The following is a 21814-nucleotide window of genomic DNA, read 5'->3' as shown; positions in this document are numbered from 1 at the left end:
TGGAACGAAGATTTGGAAATACCAAGGGTCTAGAAACAGAGGGCGGGGCATTCCTCCCGGGAATAGAAGGCGGGGCCATGTGCTCTGAGCCCCGCCTCATTTCTGTTGCCCCGGGAAACCCCGGGTTGTAACAATAACCCGCTGACGCGCTTAGGGGAGGGATCCTGCCGAGTCCGTGGGCGGGACAGCCCTGCTACGGACCAATGAGGGTGCTCGGGCCCCGCCCCCCGCGCCCCCCTCCCCTAGAGCAAAGCAGGGGGCGGGGTCGCGCCCGCCGCGTCTTCCCTGCTCCGTAGGCGGCGCTGTTGCATGCAGGGGCTGCGGCGGGGTCGCCCCCGGCCGGGAGCCCCGCGCCTCCGCCTCCAGCCCGCGGGCGGGGCACCCGGCCCGCCAGAGGATTCCGCGGCCGCGGGCGGGCACGCCCCGCCCTCTCCCGCGCCGGGCCCGCCCCCCTCCCTGTCCCCCGCCCATCTGAGGTGCAGCCGGCGCTGAGCGCGGCAGGCGCGGGAGCTGGCGCTGGAGCCGGAGCGGCGGCGGCGGCGGCGGCGGCATTCACGGGGCGGCGGCGGCGGCGCGGGCTCCGGCACGGGCTCGGGCTCCGGCATGGTGCAGTCCGGCTTCGTCCCGGGAGAGCGGGGCCCGCGTGCGGGGTCGGCGCCGGGGGAGCGGCGGCAGCGACGGTGGCGGTGGTGGCTGCAGGCACAAACAGGCGGCAGGTGCTAGAAGCGGGGCTGGGCGAGGTGTGTGCCCGTTGGGCTCCGGGGCCGCCGCTCTCTCACTGCCCCCCTCTTTTCCTCCCTTCGGGCTTCCCAGCGCGTCCAGACCCCTGTCTCCACGACCTGGCCCATGGCGCCCCGCGGTTGAGCCGGCGCCGCCAGGGACCCCTCCCGCAGGCCTCCCAGGGGCGCGCAGATCCCGGAGCCGCCCGCCCACCCTCCGCGGAGCCCCCCTCCCCTCCTCGCCCGAGCCGGGCGGGACCATGGCTGCGAAGCTGCGAGCGCATCAGGTGGACGTGGACCCGGACTTCGCGCCGCAGAGCCGGCCGCGCTCGTGTACCTGGCCCCTGCCGCAGCCCGACTTGGTCGGCGACGAGGACGGAGCGCTGGGTTCTGGGGTGGCCGAGGGCGCCGAGGACTGCGGGCCGGAGCGCCGGGCCACGGCCCCGCCGATGGCCCCAGCGCCGCCGCTGGGCGCGGAGGTCGGACCGCTGCGGAAAGCGAAGAGCTCCCGGCGGAACGCGTGGGGGAACCTGTCCTACGCCGACCTCATCACCAAAGCCATCGAGAGCGCCCCGGACAAGCGGCTCACGCTCTCGCAGATCTACGACTGGATGGTCCGTTACGTGCCCTACTTCAAGGATAAAGGCGACAGCAACAGCTCGGCCGGCTGGAAGGTGGGGGCGTCGGGCTGGGGAAGGGTGCTGGAGCCGTCGGCTGGGGCTTCCAAGGGCTGCTAGATGCCGCTGGGCAAACGGTGGGCGGTCTGGAGGGAGACCCTGGGGCACCCCCAGGGGTCACAGAGTGTGTGCCCAGGGCGTGGGGCCGGCCGGCAGACAGGCGGGGGCGTGCTGGGAGCAGCTGTGTGCATGCTCTGGATGCAGGGTGGGAGGTCTGGTGGGGTGACAAGGGACTGCCACTTTGAGGCACCCATGAGGGATACCCTCACCCCATCCCTGGGGTCATAGGGGAAGAACCTGTCCTCAGGCCTCAGACATTGGGGATCCCTCTCTTACCCGCCCCGGTCTGCTTTGTGTTACTCTCTTTTTACCCTCTCCACCAGGGCACCCTCCTGAAAGAGCTGAAATAATGACTTGGGGCGAGTGGCTGCTCTCCTCCCAGATCTTTCCCACTGCCCTCCCTGAAGCTGGCCTCAGGGTGAGGAATGCGACCCTAGGCCCACAGTTCTTTCTGTAGTGCCAAGAGTGCACCCTAGGGCACCAGCCAGTCTGAGGTGGGGTCAGGTGATCTGAGTCCTCCATGGGGCAGCTGCTGTCCCCCCTTGCCCGGATCAGCACAGGGGGCTGGTGATGACCCCTGCTGGTGTGAGGGCAGGGTGTTGAGACCCGGGCATCTGTCTGTGCCCACCCCAGGCTGTCTGTCTCCCACTTCCCTGATTTTCTGAGCCCAGATGCATTTGGGGGTGGGGGGAGGGGGAGGGGCACCCCAGGGAGGTCTCAGTACCAACCACTGGAAAGAGGGGAACCATCTTGGGAGAGGATGGGGTCTTGACTGGATTGTGGCATCCAGACCCTCCCCTGGCTAACTTGTTGGGGAATGGGGATAGTTGATGCCTTTGGAGGAGAGGAGGCTGGGGGCGGGGGGGGTGGTCAGGCCATGCCTAGGGCCTGTAAGCTTTCAGCAAGAGGGGGGTCTCTATGAGGGACCTAAATGCCTAAATGGAGGGAAGGGGCTGCGATTGGTGGTGGTAGGCAGGGTCAGGGGAAGGAGGTGTGCCGGTGGAGGAGGGGAGGCTTGTGGACATGAACAGCACGAGGTGCCCGGCAGCTGCGTTGTAGGGGCCACAGTGCGTTGACCTGGGAGCCCATGGCTCTCAGGCTTTATGCTGGCAGCTCCTCTGTCTCTCTGGCCACTACTGGGTGGGGACGCAGGCTGGAGTAGCAGACCTGAGTCCTCCTCTGCATCCTTTAGCTGGTCCCCCTGGGCTCAGCCCTCAGCAGGACACTTGTTCCTCCTAAGTGGGTGCTGTGTCTTGCTCCCACCTCCCCCTGTTGAACTGTCCCACCCTTCACTTCTCCTTGTAGATTGTCCCTGTCCTCAAGGGCATAGAGTTCAGACACCTCTTCCAGGAAGCCTTCCCTAACCCCTTTTGGCTAGCTCAGGACTCCCTCATCTCTGGTCCTCTCCCTACCTGTCATAAGTCTTAGTCTTTTGTGTCCTGTCTCATTTCCCTTCCCCACTCCCTTTGGAAAACAGTGGCAGTGTTAGCTCAATCTCTGTCCCCACAACACCAAGCATAGTGCCTGGCACCAGGAGCTACCAGTGCATGTCTGGTAAAAGTAAAGAAGTGAGTGGATGGTGCAGAGGGTGCTGAGACCAGGGAGGATACTGTGAGTAAGAGCAAGCCAGGAGGGCTTCCTGCAGGAGATGGAGCTCCAAATGGGGTTGAAGGGTTAGGGATGATGGGGAAGATGGCAAGAGGGAACATAAGGCTTGAACCCGAGAGAAAACTACAGTGCACTGAGGGTCTCAGGGCCAAGCCCTCTGCCAGGCAGCTTCAGGCATCTGTGCCAGGTGTCACCTTTAATGCCCTCTGCACTGCCTGAGGTGGGTTTTACTGTCACCACTTACAGAACTGGGCACTGAGGCACAGAGTGGAGAAGCAAACTGCCCAAGGTCACAGTCAGTAGATGGGAAAGCTGGATTCCAATCTAGGTGTGTCTCCCTCCAGGGACCCAGAGCCTCTGGAATAGTGTCCTGCTTGCCCTGGGCGTGGAAGGGGGACACTGACAGCTTTCAAACAGGGATGGATCTAAACCCGAGAGTGGGATTGGGAAGGTACGTGGAGATAATATAGTCCCATGAGTTCATTTTGCAGACTGTGAGACTGAGGCCCTGGCAGGGAATGGGACTCTTCCCAGGTCATCAGTGAGCGGCAGGCCCTGGATGATGGCCCAGGCCTCCCGCCTGCCCTTTGGATGCGGTGTCCTCTGCACCACACTGCTGGGGACACACTGCTTCTCCCTGTCCCTGGGCTCAGGAAGGCTTGCCCTGGGCTGGGGCATTGGTGAGGGGTCCTCAGGCATAGGCTTCTCACCTAGACCTGGCAGAGACCCCCACAGCACCAGAGGAGGGCTGTTCAGAGAGACCTCTGGCCTTTCCCGTCTCATCCCCTCAATGGCTGTCCTCCTATCCCACCCGCATCCAGCTCCCCAGGGAGCCTCCTCCCCCTCTCATTCCCACCCCTCCCACCACCTGTTCCCCGATTCCCAATCAGTCCCTCCAGGGGCTGGGTGGAGGGGCCATTCCCAACTCCCAGCCACCCTCTGGTTACAGAGCCTGTGGGACACCTCAGGTGCCAGGGTTGGGGCCAGGGACCATTGTTCCTTCCTCTCTCCCCTCCCCCACGTAAGTGTTGCCCTTCAGCCCTTGGGGTGTACTGAACCCTGTGACTGATGGAATGGGGGGGCCAGTGGGGGAGGCGTTGGACCTACCTTCAGGATGCATCAGGGTTACCCAAGCCCTGTGCTTTACAGGCAGGAAGGGCTGGGGGGTGGGCAGTGGGGGGGATAGGGGTGTGGTGAAGGCGGGGAGATCCCCTGGGGAGCCAGGCAAGCCCTCCCAGAGAAGATGGCATGCGATCTGGTCTGTCTTCACTGGGTGGGAAGGGCGGGTAGAATTTGGGGGAAAGTCTTCCAAGGGATACTGACTGCGTATGCAAAGGCAGGGAGGTGGAATTCATACGCTGGGTTTGGAAGACTGTTGGGCGTGCCAGGCTGGAACTAAGAGCTCCTGGAGGTGGCAGGGCTGTGTCATGGGAAAGGCCGAGTGGGCCAGATCAGGAAGGGCTTGACCTTTGCCCTGTGGCCCCACCTGGGCTGTGGGATGACAGTTCAGAGGTATTGCAGAGAGGAAGTGGAGGAGGCAAGATCAACAGCAGGCGCAGGGCACCCAGCAGGCTGAAGCCCGAAGACAGACTGGGCTTGGTGCCGGAGAGGCTGGAAGAGTTGCCGTCAGGGTGTAGGGTCTCCAGGTCTGAGGTGAGGGCTTGGACAGGAAGTCTCCCTCCCTCTGCAGGGTCCGGAAGCGTGGCTGTCCCACGTCCAGGTTGTTACTGTTGTTCAGCCGCTAAGTCATGTCGACTCTTTGCTACCCCCGTGGACTGTAGCGTGCCAGGCCTCCCTGTCCTTCACCATCCAAGTAGGGTCTCCCACTTCCTCTCAGATACTCTTGTCCCTCCTTCCCTAGTGCTGGACTCCACCAGGAAGCCTTCCAGGCTGCTCTGGATCCTGGTGCTCCTTCCACTTAGCACCCCTGGAGTTGTTCTGCCTGCTTTTGTGTTTCCTGGCTGCCAACTCCCCTGGGAGCTTTCAGGCCAGGCCTGGGTGCCTCCCATTCCTGTCCCCAGGACAGGTGGGGTTGGAGCCCAGTGGAGGGGCACTCCCCTTCTCCCTCAGTGCCTGGAGCAGCTTGGCTGTTGTGAGGTGGGATCAGGAGGGGTGGTGCCCCCCCAATACCACCCAGGCTGGCCAGTAGGTCTTAGGTGGGGTGGGGTCTAGAAGGGAGGGGCTGCTCCTTGAGGGTCCTGAGACAGCCCGGCTGAGCAGTGGTTTGCTTGCAGGGCTCCCCCTTCTCTCCTCCCTGTAGCCTGTTCCAGCAGGGCTCCCTCCTCCTTCTTTGTCCTCTGGGGATCCCCAGCCCCGAGGGCTGGTGGGGGTGTGGGAGGAGGCGGTGTGAGCCCGGGTTGGGGGGTGTCCTCACCCCCCGCGCTGCACGAGCGGGGGGCTGGCAGCTGCCCGCCTCCTGGGCACGAGCCCGTGCCAGCCGCTCCTGGCACAGTTGCTGGCACGCCCGGCAGACTCCCACGGCCACCTGCTCACACCCACCCACGAGCGCTGGCGCGCGGCGGGCCCTTCCGGCTTCCCGGGCCTCCTGGCGCCCCTCCCCCGCTACCGCGCCCCCCCATCCCCTCCCAGTCCTCTGCTCCACGAAGGCCCCTCACTTCTGCCAGCCGCGTGCGTGGCCCCCCGGCCGCCCCTCCCCGGCAACTTGGGGAGCTCGAGAGGCAGGGCCGCCAGGTGGCCCCAGGGGTAGCTGCACCTCTGCGGCGAGAAGGAGGGGCGGACCCGGAGGCAGACAGACAGATCGACAGACAGGGTGAGGGCCCCCGCCTGCCACCTGGCGCCGCTCCAGCGGGACGATGGCGGGCAGCGCCGTGCCAGGCGGTAATTGCAGACAGACTAATTTAAAGAGATGAGACGGTTATTTTTAACTCCTGTTAAGGTAATGAACGGCGCGGGGAGGGGGGTGTGCAGGTTCGAAAGTTCAGCGCCCCCCCAGCCCCCACTTTCTGCGGGTTGGGGCTCCCCTGTCTGCAGGCCCCGAGGACCCAGCTTCAGGACTGAGGCGTGGAGGGGCTCTGCCAGAGAAGGGGAAGGGCTCAGAGGGCTGGGGAGCAAGCGCCCACCGGTCCAGGCTGGTGTTAGCATCCCACTTTCCCAGCTGGAGAAGTGACTTGTCTTAGGATCACCTCCCTAAGAACTGGCAGACCTGGGAACTGAACCCCCTTATACACCCCAAACTCACGTGTTTCTTCCTGTGCCATTAGGGCTGGGGTGGGGAGGGATTTGGAAAGGGGGCAGGCTTGTTTCTAGCAGCCCACCTTCTCTCATCTTTGAGTGGCAGCTGGTGGTGGCCACTAAACGGGGTCCAAAGAGCTATGGAAGCCCCTCTGTGTCTTGTGAGGAGTGCAGGTGTGGTCGCGGGCTTCGGGCTGGGGTGCGGGCTTCTGGGGTATGGCTGTAGCAAGGAGCAGCCTCCCAACTGTCTCCCTTACCTTGCAGCTGACTCCTCAGCACCCCTCCCCTATCTGAACCTTGGCCTGCCTGCCATCTTGTGGATGGGTCCCCAAGAAACAGGTTCACGTTGGGGCCTACTCCGTTCACATCCGAGTCTGACTTCCGTCTCCAGGAGAGACGGGGAGTCATGGAGCCCATCACCTGCTGTCAAGCCTCCTTCCTAGATTACTCCCTTTCTCACACACTCCTAGGTGCCGGAGGCTGCAAGCTCCAGCACTGCCCATTCTGTTGCTAGACAGACCTTTGGGTTGTTAGGCCTTTCTTCTTTCTCTCTGGCCATGACCCATCTCACTGGAGCATTGCTCCAGGTGTCCTAGTTCAGCCCTTCAGGGTCTGTTGGAGCTATGCGGAGTTGGGAGTGGGTGAGGGGTGGGGAGAGCCCCTGTAGGGGACCCTGATCTCGAGTGTGTTGAACTGGAGCAAAGCTCTCTCCCGATCTGGTCCTCTGTGTTCTCCATAGCCAAAGGGCCTTAACTCACCCACTCTCTGGCCCTTTTGGGGGCTGTAACTGGACGAACCCTCTGGTTCTAGGAGCCGTGATGGGTTAGTTGGACCTGGGGGCACAGAGTGCTGATGGGGCTTCTCATGGGTGGAAGTAGGTGAGTAGCAGTGTGGATGCACTCGAACTGGGGACTCCTGCTCGGGGCTGCCTACCCAGCCCCTGGCGGGACCCAGGTGGCAGACATACTCTGAGCACAGTGAAGGGAGTGCTCATGGCATTCCCAGCTTTCCCCCCAGAGCAGGCAGATGGGGGTTCCAGGGTGTTAGGTGGGCATCAGCAGAGGCTCTGGGGCCCGGGTAGGGCGCTCAGGGGGGACAGCTGGATCTAGAGCGCCCCCCTTCCTCCTGGCACCCTGGTTACCATGGAAACCAACTCCTGTTTGGGAGGGTTTGGCTGTTTGCTGCCTCTCCCCACCCCCCAACCCATATGTGGAGGTGGGAGGGGGGCCAGGTGGCATGTGGGGGAGGGGCCTCCCACACCCTCCCCCCCCAGGGCCTCCATCTTTGCAGAGAAACCTTTCTGGTCTCTAAGAGGGTTGCCTCTAGTGGGAAGGGGAGCAAGAATTAAGGGAATTAACTCCTGGGTGCTAGGCAGTCAGTTGGGCACTTCACATAAATCTTCCCATTTCTTCCTCTCTGGGTCCTGCCAGGTATGTGATAATAGCCCCATTTTGCAACTGAGGAAATTGAGGAAAAAACGAAGTCACTTGGCCAAGGCAGCATAGCTGAACGAGGCTGAGCCTGGGTTTAGATGCAGACCTGTCTGTTTCTACCATGTGTCACCATCTCCCAATGCCAGTGCAGTGTCAGCCCACATCCCAACTAGTCCTCCTGCCCCAGGGCTCTCTCATGCTCACTTCAGAACCCTCCAGGGCTACTCAGTTCCCTTGGGAGCCAACCAAGCCCAAACTACTCTGTTCAAACCCCTGGGCCCTCTGCTGGCCTTGTCCAGGCCCTGCCCTCTCTCCCATTTTCCCTGCTGCCTCTGATCCCACGCTGCCCTCACGCTGCCATCTTTATACCTAACACTGAAGTTGTCACCTGCTTGCCAAAACTGCTGTCGACTCTCAGGGGCTGATCCCTGGGGACACCCTTCAGAAACTAGGCGGGTGCTTGGGTAGTTTGAACAAAAACCTACCTACTAGGTGATTCTGAAATCCAGTATGTCTTTCTGAGAATCCTGCCTTAAGTCCTTAGTTGTTGGCAGAGCTGGCTGATGATCTGAGTCACCTAGAAGCTTTTAGGTAGTACGGTCTGCAGCCCCTCTCTCAGACCCTCTGTGTCAGACTGCCAGTGGGTGGGCTTTGAAATCTATATTTTAACAGGTCTGTCTGTTAAAGTTGGGATGTGGGCTGACAGGTCAGATTCTGAACTGATGCCTCAGATGGTATCTTCCTTGACTCCTGCTTGTCCCTCCCGTCTTCTGTTCCCAGGGTGGACCACCTTCTCCTCCAAGCAGGCTGCCCAGATTGAGCCCACACTTCTCTTCCTCACTCTTTCTGGGTCCTCCAGAGAATTGAGCCCCATGCAGTCAGCTTCAAGGGACTGAAACCACTCTCACCCAGCCACCCCGGAATACATTCACCCACCCTCCGTGTCTCACGTGCTCTGCAACAGAGCGTTTGGCTGCAGGAGGGAGGGGAATGGTCATCGGCATGAATCCTCGGCAGGCCTCTTTGGCGCTGGCCCATGAGGAACTGGAAAGTTGCAGTCCCTGCTCTCTGCTAGCTCTCTGTCTGGTGGGGGAGGTGAGACCACGTGTGCTCAGCTTACAGGGACCAGTCCTGGGGCCTTAGCCACTTCAGGTCTTGGCCTCCTGGCCCCAGTCAACCTCTCCAGCCACATCACTCACCCCTCTCGTCTTCTGACCTTTGCTTCAGCCACTCACAGAACTCTTCCAGCTGGAGATTCAACCACCATGTGCCATGACAGGCCTCAGTTTGCAAATGAGGAAAGTGAGGCCGAGAGACACAAAGTAGGCTCTCATAGTATCCCACTGGCAGTGACAAATGAAACTCCCCTGGGCTATTCCTCCCTAACCCAGTGCTCTGGCCAGGCTAGTGCAGGCTGGCCTCCACCGGCAACATTGTCTCTCTGATTTCCCTCGGAGTCTGGCCCTGAGGCTGCCAGTCTGGGGTGTTGGCTCTGGGATCCTGACTCCCTTTCTCCAACCCAGAGCTCCCAGAGGGAGGGAGCTGACATCGGCCCCCTCTCCATCTGCAGGCCCCAAGGCTGATGGCTACTTCCTCCACTCACTTTAATTCAGGCCTACACCCACTGGGCACCCACTGTGAGCGCTGCTCAGAGGAACTGGACTGGCTCCCTGCCCTCGAAATGCCTGCAGGTCCAGCTGGGGAAAGAAGATGAGGATAAAAATGACCCAGGGTCATGATGGAGGGACAGATAATGCGCTGTGTATATTTGGAGGTGAGGAAAGAGAATGAGGCAAAAAAGTTAAACCCTCAGGATTCTTTGGGAGCCTCACAGGGTCTGGCTATGTTAACCAGAGCCCAGCAGGACTTGAGGCTGGAGAAGCAAGCAGGGGCCAGTTGGTGAGTGGCCTTGAATGCCACACCAAAAAGTTGGCACTCCAAGCTGTGGGGGATGAGGGATGACATGGGCAGAAAGGATGGTATGGAGGGTTGGGGTCGGAGAAGAGACTGGCTCAGGGGTCCACTGTGGGCCTCATACTGGGATCCAGGAGAGAAGATGAATCTGAGAAAGTAGAGGTTCCAAGACTCCAAGATGCCAGGCCTGAAGTGCCAGGCGGCACCCTTTAGTGCCTTGAGGATCTCAGAGGTGCAGGTAAGAGTCTCGAGGCAAGCAGGGAGGAGCAGTCCTAGTTTTGCCACTCACCCTCTGTGTAGCCTTCAGCATCCAAGCCTCAGTTTCCCTTTCTGCAAAATGGGATAATAATAAGACATGTCCAAGCTTTGCTGTGAGAATTACATCTGAGGAGAGTTACATGTAAAGTCCCCAGTGAAATCTGAGCAAATACCGTTACTGTTGTTCATCACTCTGGCAAAGGAAAGGAGATAACTCTCCATGCGCTGTGTAGGGTGGGGGTCCTGGGCCCTGATCCCTGAAAGACACTGACTTATATGTGTGTTGGGGCTGGGGGCAAGACTCCTAGTCCCTCCCTTTCTGTCCCTGGGGTGTGTGGGAATCAGGAGGTTTCATATGCTGCTCTCTAGCCTACAGAGCTTTCCCTGAGGCCTTGAGGGCAAGCAGGCAGGTTTCAGGCCCTGTTTCTTTACAGATGAGGGCAATGATTTACCCAAGGTCACCCTTGAACTCAGGGCTGCCTGCCCCTAGATGCTGGCTCCTGTTTGCCCACTGGCAGGCTGTGTGACCTTGGACATGGTACTTCCCTCTCTGGCTCTAAGTCCCATCTAGGGATCCGAGCTCCCCTCCCCCAACACTCTGGGAAGCCTCCTCCACCCCTCCTGTCCCCTCCCCCTGTCCTCAGCTGGCCTTGCCTCCTTTTGTAACCTGAGCTGGGGCTGTGGGGGAAGGGGCTTGCCCTCTGCCAGCAGCACCTGCCAGCTGAGCAGATGTGAGGGGATGGAGGCCCCCATCCCCCAGGGGATTGCCTGCTCTTGGCTTGGCAAGGCTTGGGCTGGGCGGGCAGTGCTCAGCACACCCAGCCCTGGCCTCTGGCCTCTGCCCTGAGAACTTACCCCGAGCACTTGTTCATTTTTCGGCGGACATTCGTGCTCCAACATGCCCTGCAAAGACCTCTCAGGCTCCGGGAGAAGACAGATGGCAGATGAGGGCTGGTGCCCCAGTCTGGGTGGGCTGCTCGGGCCTCCTGGAGCCCCTTGGCATGGGGACAGAGGGCCAAGGGCAGCCCCTGGGGGTAAGGCCAGTGTCTGTGCGGGTGGCCATGCCCCTTCGGAGAGCAGATGGTTCTCTTGGCACCATGCCCACTCTTCCTTTCCACCTCCCACCCCTTAGCCAGCCTGCAGGGCTGGGGCACAGCTGCTGAGCCCTCCCCAGAGCCGAGCCCAGGGCAGGGCTGGGTGAGGTCACTGCAGCTGCTCCCAAGGCCTGGGGCAGGGGTGTGGGAGGTGCTGCCAGTAGAGTGAGGGAGGGGATCAGAATGAGGAGGGGCTCGGAGAGGCCTGAATGGCTTGGCAATTGGGGATCCCCTTTAATCCTGGAAGAGAGAGGAGGTCTGTGCAGGGGTTGCTGAGCCAGCGTGGCAGTTCCTGACGCCCTTTCTCCAGGAGAGTTTCTGTCTGGCCTAGGCTCCTGCCGAGAGGTGTCTTAGGGTAGGTGGAAGAGCACAGACCCTGGTGTGAATTCCTGCCTCAACACTCACCATCTGGAGCAGGTCAGTTGTCTCCTGAAGCCTCAGTTTCTCCTCTCTAAAATGAGAATAATAAACCAACTCAGAGGTTTGTTACAGATACTCAGTAAGACTTAAACTGTTGAGTGCCAGCATGTGCATGAATGCTCAGCAAATCGTAGTGTCTTTCTTTCTCCACTTGTTGAAGTGTCTTTCCTTCTCCACTTGTTGAAGTCTCCGGAGGAGTCAGCAGAGAGAGTAGGGAGGTGGCAGAGGCACCAGAAACTGGAGGAAAAACCAGGAGGAGGAGGAGCCAATACCCGGAACTTCAGCCTGAGGTTTGGCGGAACAGAAATGGCACAGAGTTGCCAGGCCTGAGTGGTTCATGGCTGCTGAAAGTTCCAACCTATGTGTTGACTTACTGTGAGCCAAGGATTGCCCACAAAGTTCAAGTTGGGAGGCAGACTCATCCACAATTACACTCTAGTGCACAGGTGGATTTTTGCAGTAGAAATGGGGAGGGAACAGTTATCTTTGGGGCTTGCAGAGGGGTAAGATGCCACAAAGCTCGCCTTGATGGATCAGGACCCAGTTGCACAGAGAGAGAGAGAAGGGCACAGGGAACAGAGTGTGCAAAGGCAGGAAATGTGAGATATGCAGGGTGGCTGGAGTTCCAGATAGGTGTAAGCAATGGAAGTGACGAGGGTGGAGAGCATCAGAGGCCCTTGATTGTCAGTCTGGAGTTGGACCCAAGCCCTGGGGGATGAGGAGCCATGGGCCTTTGAGTAGGGGTGAGCTGGGACTTCTGCTGTTGGCTCGTTTGCGGTCCAGGCTGGGTGTGTGGGCTCTGTTGTCTCTGGGGTGGCAGGGGTGGGGGATGCCAGGGTCTGTCTCTTGACCTCCTGCCTTGCTTTGGCTATGTGGTTCCTCCCGGCCCCAGGTTGCCCACTTCTGTCCCACTAATGACTCCAAGCCATTCACCTGTCAACACCTGTGGCTCTGATGCCACTGCCTGCCCTTCCACCCCTCCTTCCCTGCAGACCCTAGTACCAAGGGTTTGCATGTGGCCTCAGGGCCCTGAGGTCATCTAGGTCACTCCTCCCAGGAAGTCTGTCTGGACTGAGAACTCCAGGCAGCAGAGCAAGCGACCCCCCTCCTCGCCTAGGTTCCCCCCCACCACCCAGTTTTGTGGCTCTGTCTGAGTCAGGTGTGTTCCTGGGCCAGAGGTGGGTGGGGGATTTAGGGTGGTACAAGGGTTGCTCCTGGTCCTGAGACAGGGACTCCATAAGCTGTGGTATGTCATGCAGTTCCTGGCCCCACCCCCTTTCCCATGGATGTTGGGATAGTTACTGTCTTTTACAGGAGATGCTCAAGGTCACATGGATGAGGTTGGAATTCCAACTCTAGCCCTCAGTACTTCTTCATGCAGGAATGGAGGGAAGGAAGGAGGGAGAGAGGAAACAGGAGTCACAGAGGGAATCAGAGCACTCATGCAGCCCCACAGGTGATCTCTGCTCTGGGAGGCACCAAAAGGAGGAGCTGGGTCACCATCCCTATTGAGTAGGTGGGGTCAGCTTCCTGAGGGCGGGGCCAGGCTGAACCTTGGCCAGCAATGAAACCTGGAGAGGCATCCATACCTGGTTTTAGGTTGGATGGATGGACACGAGATCCAGGACTGAACTGGGAGGGTCCTGGAATCCCCTTGGTGCTAGAGGCCAGGGGGTAGCACAGGGTTTGTTATGGGTGAGGAGCACAACACTTGGGTCTCCTGTCTTCGATGAAAGCCAGGAAGCTTGGGCTTGAGAATCAAGGCAGGGATGGCCACTGAGGTAGGCAGCAGGGCAGCGTTCCCCACCTCATTGGGGATGTGGGTGAGAAGAACCTTGGCTTTGGAATACAGCAGCCCTGAGACCCAGACCTAGCTCCATCACTTCCCAGCTTTGTGGTCTCAGGAGTCATTTAACCTACTTGAGCCTTAGTTCGCCCCCCACCCCCACTTTGTAAAATAGGATTACCTACCCACAGTTTGGATGGTTTTTAGAACTCACAGAAGAAACGTATCTAAAGAACCTAGCTTAGGTCTGGCTCATGGTAGGTGCTGCCCTTCTCCCGCCTTGGTATGTGAGTGTGTGCCAGTGGTGTGCAAGAGTGGGCTTGCACTGGCTCGTGAGAGCTGATCAGGGAGAACTTCTTCCCAGTTCTGCTCTCAGTGACATCATGCTGCCAGCTTAAAATTGACTACGATGGGAATATCCAGGCCACAGAAATCAGCAAATGCTACAAATCAAATCAGGTGGATTTTTTTCCTTGCTGGAGAGCTGGAAAAAAAAAAAATTCCATCCTGTGGGTTCTCTTTAGCCATCAAAGGGACAAAACAGGAGGTGGGGGGCAATGGTGGAGCACTAGCTGGACCATGCAACCTAGAACTCAAAGTGCAGGGGCCTGGGAAGATTGGATACAGTCATAGTGCCAGGCAGCCCTCCATAGGCTGGGAACAGCAAATGGTGGGACCCTTCTTCTTGCTCCAAAGCCCTCCTCTTTTCCCCCCACTCCCCATCCCTGAGATCTGTTGGGCTCTGGCTGGAGAAGTAAGATTGGATGAGGTTGAGCTATCAGGGAATGAAGCTGTGCTGGGAGGAGAAATGAGGCTGAGCTGGAAGATAAACGAGGTTGTACTGTCAGGGAATGAGGTGGTACTTGGAGGCAAGGTGAGGCTGCATTATTAGATAAATGAGGTTGTACTATCAGGGGATGAAGTGTACTTGTAGGAGCGATGACGTCCTGCTGGATCAGGCGGGTTGCACCATCAGAGAACACAGCCACACCACAGGAGGAAGGAGAGCCTCCGACTTGGAGGATAAATGAGGGTGTCCTGCTGGATAAATGAGGGGGCCCGTCAGGTGAATGGAGTGCTGTTAGCAAATGAGGTTGTACTTGCTGGATAAATGGGACTGGTGTGCTGGATAAATGGGGTTGTGTTGTCAGATGAATGCATTACTGCTCGTGGGCGAAGGGTGTCCTGGGAATAGATGAGGGTGTCCTGTTGGATGGATGAGCTGCTGCCACCAAACAGCTCAGACCCTGTCCAGGGGGAGGCACCATCAGCAAGGACGAGGTTATTCTGTTCCCCTGGAGGTTCCTGGAGCATCTTCTGGCTCAGATGGTCCAGGCTGCGAGAGACCATGACTGCAGCAAGCCCTGGGTTACCCAAATCTGTTCAGGCAGCAGGAGCGAGCAGCGTAGGGGGCCAGGGTGGACAGCTTCCTTGTTCACCCTGGGAGCCCTACTTTCCCTCTCACCGAAGCCCTTCCTCCTCTCTCTGCTTCCAGGAGCTTCCAGGAGCCCAGGATGCTCCTGCCTTTCTCCACCCCCTGCTTGCCTCCCATTCTGTTCTGTGTTCTCTCAGTTTGGAGAAGCCCGTATTCTGTGCAAGCCGCTCTGCCAATCTCATTCATTCTCCCTGCAAGACTGTGTTACCCTCCTTTGCTGTCTCTCATTCATTCACTCAACAAACATTTATGAAATGCCCAGCATATACCAAACACATGGGGTCTGGTAAGAAAAAGAAAGGGACAGAAATGCTTCATGTAACTTAGTTTCTAATATAAGGGAACCCAGATAACAAATTAATGAACATGATATAAAGAAATTATACAGTACTTTAGAAAGTGCTAATTGTTTTAGAAAAACTCAGAGCAGGGTTAGGGAGCCAAGAAATGGCAAAGCAGAGGAACATCTGTTAAGACTGGGCAGGATAGGTCTCATTACATAGGTGACATCTGAACAGAGACTTGAGGGAGCTGAGAGAGGGATGTGGGTATCTGGGCAAGGTAGGATGGTACCCAGCAGGTTCCTGGAAGGTTTGAAGAATGGGAGGGATCAAGCAGGACAGTGTCAGGAGAGGAACCTGGGAGGTCACAAGAGGGGCTTGCGGGCTATGGTAAGGCCTTTTTTCTTTACTCTGAGTGAGATGGGGGCGCCCGAGTGTTCTGGGCAGGACTGGACCATGATCCGGGTTATTTATAGGATCCTTTGGCTGCTGCCTGGTGGAAGGCTAGAGGGAAACAAGAGTGGAGGCAGGTAACCTGTTTGAGGAGGTGGAAGTTCAAAGCATTCGATTGTTTGTGGGTGTCGCAGCCAAGACTGGAATCTGGATCCAACGCCAGAGCCCTTGCTCTTTGTCCTGCATCAGCCTCCTCGCCCTGGTGACTGAGGCCCCAGGAGGCTGGCCTCTCACCCAGGTTCTGAGGGACAGTAGGAGGGGCTGGGATGTAACCCCTGTCCCTTCCCTCTGCCCCCACCCCCGATGATCTGTCGGAGGCACCAAGTCAGGGAGGTCCCATCTTCCCTGGGAAACTGCCCCAGGCCCGCATGGAGGTGTGGGAGGTGTGAGGCCCCAGAAGCCCAGCTTGGGCACCAGGGGAGCCTGGGCATGCCGGGGCCTTGGCTGTGGTGGCGGGTTGCTAGGCAACTCTGAGAGGGAACCCTGGTTACTGCTACCTGGCAGAGGCGTCTCCCTGCCCTCCCTCCCTCACCTCCTCCGTGGCCTCTGGCCTCCCAGGAGGCCTTGTGGGTGAGACGTGATCAGTGCTTGCCACAGGATCTTGGCCGGGAGCTCTGATGGGTACCAGGTGGCTGGGCCCTGAGGACCTGAGCTGCAGGGCCTGGCCTGGCCTCCTGGGGCACAGCCCTGGTGCACACCTGGTGAAGAGCCCTGCTCAGCAGACCGAGGCCTAAGTCCTCACCTAGCTCTGGGCCACCTCCCTGGGTGACCTTGGGCAAAGCGTGGCACCGTTCTAAGCTTCAACCCCATCCAGGTGGCCTGCAGAATTCCTCGCCAAGGGCCATTTTCTGTGAGCGCCAAGGGAGGGTGCTGAGCAGAAAGGGTTCCAGGTTACCGCCCCCCCCCCCCACCAGCCTCAATGGCTTGAGTGTGGAACACTCATGTTTTATGTTAGATTCCATTTACTAAAAGAGTTCCACTACTTTAAAAAGTTTGAAACCCCTGGACTGAACAATTCCAAGAAGTTTTCCTTGTCAACTGCAAAGGTGCCTAGAGTGCAGTGGCCCATCTCGTCAATTTCTGGGGAGGGAAACAGGCCAGAGAGGAAGAGGGACTGGCCCCAGGTCAGGCTTGCTGGAGGACAGGGAGGAGCATTGAGCTGCAGGTCAGGAGGCCTGGGCTCGAATCCCAGCTCTGCCACCAGGTCCTGGGTGACGCAGGGCAAGTCCTTTTTTCTCTCTGGGTCCAACCAGCTGTGGTTTCAGCCTGGGGCTCGGGGGTACCTAGCTGGGCAAGGAACAGAGTGGGGAAGGATAGAGACCTTCATAGGCCTGGAACGAGTGTTCTTGATGGTGATCTAAAACATTTTTATTGATATTCAGAAAATCTGGAAGTCTCATGGAGTGCAAGCCAAGATTCCCTTGAATTCTAAAAAGGAAGTGCAAGACTCTTAGGGAATTTTGACCTTTTAACATGCCCCCAACTTCCCATGCTACCAGCTTCTAGGGTTGATTACATCATGGAAAGTTTGAGAAAAATGGAGGACTGGTTTCCTAAGATTTTTTGGAAATTCTCTGACTAGTTCTCTCTCCCATGGTGGAATGTGAGGTCCTTTAGACTCAGAGTGAATCTAACCTGAAATCATTGCCTGACTCTGCCACTTAAACTGTGTGATCTTGACAATTTGCTTAACCTCTCTGAGCCTCAGTCACCTCACCTTGAGATGACTGGTGCTTTAGTTGTCAAGTTGTGTCTGACTCTTTGCGACCCCATGGACTGTAGCCCACCAGGCTCCTCTGTCCGTGGGATTCTCCAGGCAGGAATATGGGAGTGGGTTGCCATTTCCCTAGAACATCTTGAGATAGGGCTCACGATCCCTGAGTTGTATGAACACTGACAGAATGATCATAAAGTACTGAGAATGAGATCAAATACTCCCAGTGCCAGGGCTGACCTGGCAGGTACTCAGGAGGTGCCCTACTTGGTGATATCCTTCCTTCTTCCCCCGCCCTCCAGCACTCAGAGCCGGGCTGGCAAGTAGTGACTTGGATAAAGAGGTGAGGCCTGACTGACCTCCAGCAGAGGGGCTGGGAGGTGGAGCCTCTGGCTAGGCAGTCAGTCCCACAGGGGTTGAGAACTGAGGCCTCAGAGGCCCCTGAACACAGGTGTGGGGGAGGGGCTGGGGAGCCAGGTGCAGGGGCGGGAGCAGGAAAGGGGGTTTCTACTCCAGGGAGCACCACTCCCTGGGGGTCTGGCTCCCCTCCTCTCAGGGCCCCAGGAGAAGCCAGGCAGGGCAATGCTGGGAGGGGCCTTGATGCCCCAGCTGTTGTCTCCCAAGACCAGAAAGTGCCAGAGATAAGGAACCTAGGGCCCTGAAGAAGTCAGGTGTGTACCTGGCGCTGGGGGTAAGGGGTGAGTGGGTACCCTGGGCAGCAGAGAGGACCCCTCCTTCTGGAATCAGGTAGGAAGGAGGCAGGAGGGAGAGCCCTTACGGATCAGAGGTTCTGGGGCTGGGGGGATGAGAGCAGGTCCCTATGCTGGGCAGACGTGGAGTGGTACCTGCCTCTCTGGGCAGACGTGGAGTGGCATGACTGCCTGTGGGACCGTGGGCAAGTTGCATCATGCCTCTGGGTCTCCATTCCCTGGTACAGGAGATGGGGTAATGCCAGCTCCCCAGAGTTGTTTGTGCCCAGCGCAGGTACACTCGGGGCCTGATATTAAGGATTGTAGAGAAGGAGTAAGTCTATGGAGTGATCTAAGAAGTGAGGTCTTCTAGCCAGAGTGAGGGATTTAACCAACATTTATGAACACCTGGTGTGTTCACCAAACACTTATCACGAACATTATCTCAGGTAACGATCTAATAGCCTTCCGAGGTGGTTACTGTATGTTGCCCATTTTTTTCAGAGCAGCTCACTGAGGCATGCGCTCCTAGAGATTGAGTTAACAGCCATGGTCACATAGCTAAGTGGCTGAAAAGAGCTAGGCATCCTGCCCAGCCCTTCAGATACCCAAACCCCTGCTATTTCCACAACAGTGCCAGAGTCAGGAAGTCCAGGCCACCAGCAGGGAGGCCCCAGAGGTGGGGCGTGGTAGGCTTTGCAGTAGTTCTAGTCCTCTATGTTCTCTGTGAGGAGCCAGGTCAGTGGAGCTGTGGACTCCCCTGCCTCCCTCTGTCCCCAGGCCAGGCCTGGCAAAAGCAGGCAGTGATATGGAGCCCAACAGAAATTTACAAGAGGATATGTGTAGGTGTGGCTAAGGTGAAGCCTGTGGAAGGACCAGAGACAGCAGGAGAGCTTTGGGGCCCCAGGCAAGCCACTTCATCTCTCTGAGCCTCAGTCTTCTTGTCTATAAATGAGCATGATGTCACCTGCTTTGTGAGGATTTTGTGCAGTTTCCACCAGGAAGGGGCTTGAGGGCAACGCTACTTTGCATCAGGTGGGTGGGGAGGGAAAGGAACTGGGCTGACCTGAAGGTGGGTACTGAGCAGCTGTGGGGTTTGAGGTCTCGACGGCCGATGGATGTGCTTTGAGGGGCTTACTGGGATCGGAGGCCTCTGTGGAGTTTGCAGAAGCTCCAAAAAGTTGGGAGAAAATCTGGGCCTCTCCCCACCTTGGGGACCCCCAACCAATTCTGCTTATCCTGGCCAGACCCTCCAAGCAAAGGGTTAACAGTCTTCTCTACCTGCAGTTGCATTTTAAAGACACGAAATTAAAGCAGGTAATTTATTCTCCCCACACACGAAAGAGCAATTAGTTCTAAACAGGGCTTAATCAGTCACCGCGAGATTGATTTCTGGAGCCCTGGGTTTTCGGGCTCCTGGCGCCACGCCAGGCTGGGGGGGCGGGGGGCGGACAAATGAGCCGCAGCGGCATGAGCCCTTACATAATCTGTTGGGGGGCCCTCGCAGCCTGGCTAGCTCCGGGCGGAGCTTGGCTGAGTTGGATAGGGGGGATCTTGCTCCCCTGCTGCAGGCGGCTCCTCAAGAGTAACCTCCCTGGCAAGGCTAGACCCAAAGCTCCGGCCCCACCCTACAGACAGTTCCTGTGAAGGCTGGGAGCAGGGAGGATGGGGCGGTTCTGGGGTGGGGGATGGATATTCTGAGTTTGTCCTACCTGCTACTTACACCTGTTCCCCCTTCTTCCCCGCTCTACCCTTTCATCTTCCCTCTTTCCTCCCCTTCTGCTTTTTGGCGTTTCTTCTCGCCTTCTCCTCCTCTCCTCGATTTTTTCCCACTCCTCTTCCCGTCACTTGTCCCCTCACTGCCCACTCCCCCACCCCTGTCCTTGCCTCTGGCCACAGAACTCCATCCGGCACAACCTGTCTCTGCACACCCGGTTCATCCGCGTGCAGAACGAGGGCACAGGCAAGAGCTCCTGGTGGATGCTGAACCCCGAGGGCGGAAAGACGGGCAAGACCCCGCGGCGCAGGGCCGTGTCCATGGACAACGGGGCCAAATTCCTGCGCATTAAGGGCAAGGCCAGCAAGAAGAAGCAGCTGCAGGCACCAGAGCGAAGCCCCGACGACAGCCCCCCGGGCGCGCCAGCCCCAGGGCCCATGCCTGCCGCGGCCAAGTGGGCCACGAGCCCAGCCTCGCACGCCAGCGACGACTACGAGGCGTGGGCCGACTTCCGCGGCGGTGGGAGACCCCTGCTCGGGGAGGCAGCTGAACTGGAAGACGACGAGGCCCTGGAGGCCCTGGCGCCGTCGTCGCCGCTTATGTACCCAAGCCCGGCGAGCGCGCTATCGCCCGCGCTGGGTGCCCGCTGCCCGGGGGAGCTGCCCCGCCTGGCCGAGCTGGGGGGCCCGCTGGGCCTGCACGGTGGGGGCAGCGGCGGCGGCAGCGCAGGGCTGCCCGAGGCGCTGCTGGACGGCTCGCAGGACGCGTATGGGCCGCGGGCCCGCGCCGGGACGCCCGCCTACTTCGGCGGCTGCAAGGGCGGTGCCTACGGAGGGGGCGGGGGTTTCGGGCCGCCGGCGCTGGGCGCTCTGCGCCGCCTGCCCATGCAGACCATCCAAGAGAACAAGCAGGCCAGCTTCGCGCCGGCCGCCGCGCCCTACCGCCCGGGGGCGCTGCCCGCGCTGTTGCCGCCGCCGCCACCCGCGCCCAGGCCCGGCCCCTTGCTTGGTGCACCCGGGGAGCTGGCGCTGGCGGGCGCTGCCGCCACCTACCCTGGCAAAGGGGTGGCCCCGTACGCGCCGCCGGCGCCCTCGCGCAGTGCCTTAGCCCACCCCATCAGCCTTATGACGCTGCCCGGCGAGGCGGGCGCGACGGGCCTGGCGCCGCCGGGACACGCGGCCGTCTTCGGGGGCCCCCCCGGCGGCCTCCTGCTGGACGCGCTGCCCGGGCCGTACGCGGCCGCCGCCGCCGGGCCGCTGGGTGCCGCGCCCGACCGCTTCCCGGCCGACCTGGACCTAGACATGTTCAGCGGGAGCCTCGAGTGCGACGTCGAGTCCATCATCCTCAACGACTTCATGGACAGCGACGAAATGGACTTCAACTTCGACTCGGCCCTGCCGCCGCCGCCGCCCGGCCTGGCCGGGGCCCCGCCCCCCAACCAGAGCTGGGTGCCAGGCTGAGGGCCGCCTGCCGCGCGCCCCAGGTGCCCTGCCCCGCCCCCCCGGGGCCTCTGTCTTCCCATCCTGATCCCCGGGTCCCCACTCCCATTCCCGCTCCACGGGGGGATCCAGGAGGCAGCCCCAACCCAGCTAGAGACAGCCCTCAGAAGCTGACCGCTGAGGGAAGTGGTAGGGAGGCGCTGGAGCACCCCACTATTCCTGCCCACCCCCCAGAGGCCCGCTCTACCTGCTCCCAAAGACGGGAAGCCTGGCGGGTGGAAGCTGGGTTCCCCGCTGGGTGGGAGTGGGGAGGAATGAGGTGGGACGCGCTGGTCTGGGAGGCCGACTGGGAGATGCGACAGGGGGGCGTCTCCGAATCCTCAGTTTCATTGGCAGGGCTCTCGCGTGGCTAATCGCCCACCCAAACTCGGAGCTGATTCCCTATTGACACTTTCCCACTGGTCTTTGCGTCACCCACCCCAAGCCAGGAACCCCTCTCCTGAAAACACACCCACACCTACCTATCGGCTGTTCACCTTGAGCTGTCCTTCAAGTCCTGAACCACCCTCCGACCTCCACCCCCACGGTTCAGCCCCTCCCACCCATCCTGCCTGCCCTAGTTTCTCCCCTCCCAGCTGGAAGTCCCTCTCCCCTTCCACCCTTGCCCATCCCCCAGTACTGGTTTCAGCCTCTCCAGCTAGCCTCAGCTCTGGATCCACCCCCCAACCCACCACCCCTTTCTCCGTGCCAGTCCTGGCTCCTCTCTCCCATATTTATAAGTGTCCGGTCGGGGCGGGCTGTGGGCGCGGTGTCCCCGGCGCATATCGTAGGCAGTGTACCGTGGCCGTGCCGTCAGCGTGTGCGTGTGCGTGTGTGCCGTGTCGAGGCCGTGTAGAGTGCATTGTACAGCATATTTTCATGAATA

The 21814-nt window shown here is 59.4% G+C and overlaps 1 protein-coding gene across 1 annotated transcript; it reads left to right on the top strand.

The window, feature by feature from the left end:
* Nucleotides 1-482: 482 nt before the first annotated feature.
* On the top strand, nucleotides 483-21796 carry FOXO6 (forkhead box O6). The gene is made up of 3 exons (XM_065915086.1): nucleotides 483-716; nucleotides 814-1393; nucleotides 19633-21796. Exons 1-3 carry the CDS (start codon nucleotides 604-606, stop codon nucleotides 20908-20910), a joined length of 1971 nt encoding a protein of 656 aa, XP_065771158.1. The 5' UTR covers nucleotides 483-603; the 3' UTR covers nucleotides 20911-21796.
* The last annotated feature ends 18 nt before the right edge of the window (nucleotides 21797-21814 follow it).

The sequence above is a fragment of the Muntiacus reevesi genome, chromosome 1 (assembly GCF_963930625.1).
Source record: "Muntiacus reevesi chromosome 1, mMunRee1.1, whole genome shotgun sequence".
Taxonomy (NCBI): domain Eukaryota; kingdom Metazoa; phylum Chordata; class Mammalia; order Artiodactyla; family Cervidae; genus Muntiacus; species Muntiacus reevesi.
Note: the sequence above shows the minus strand (reverse complement) of the source record. Positions and strands in the feature narration are given on the sequence as shown.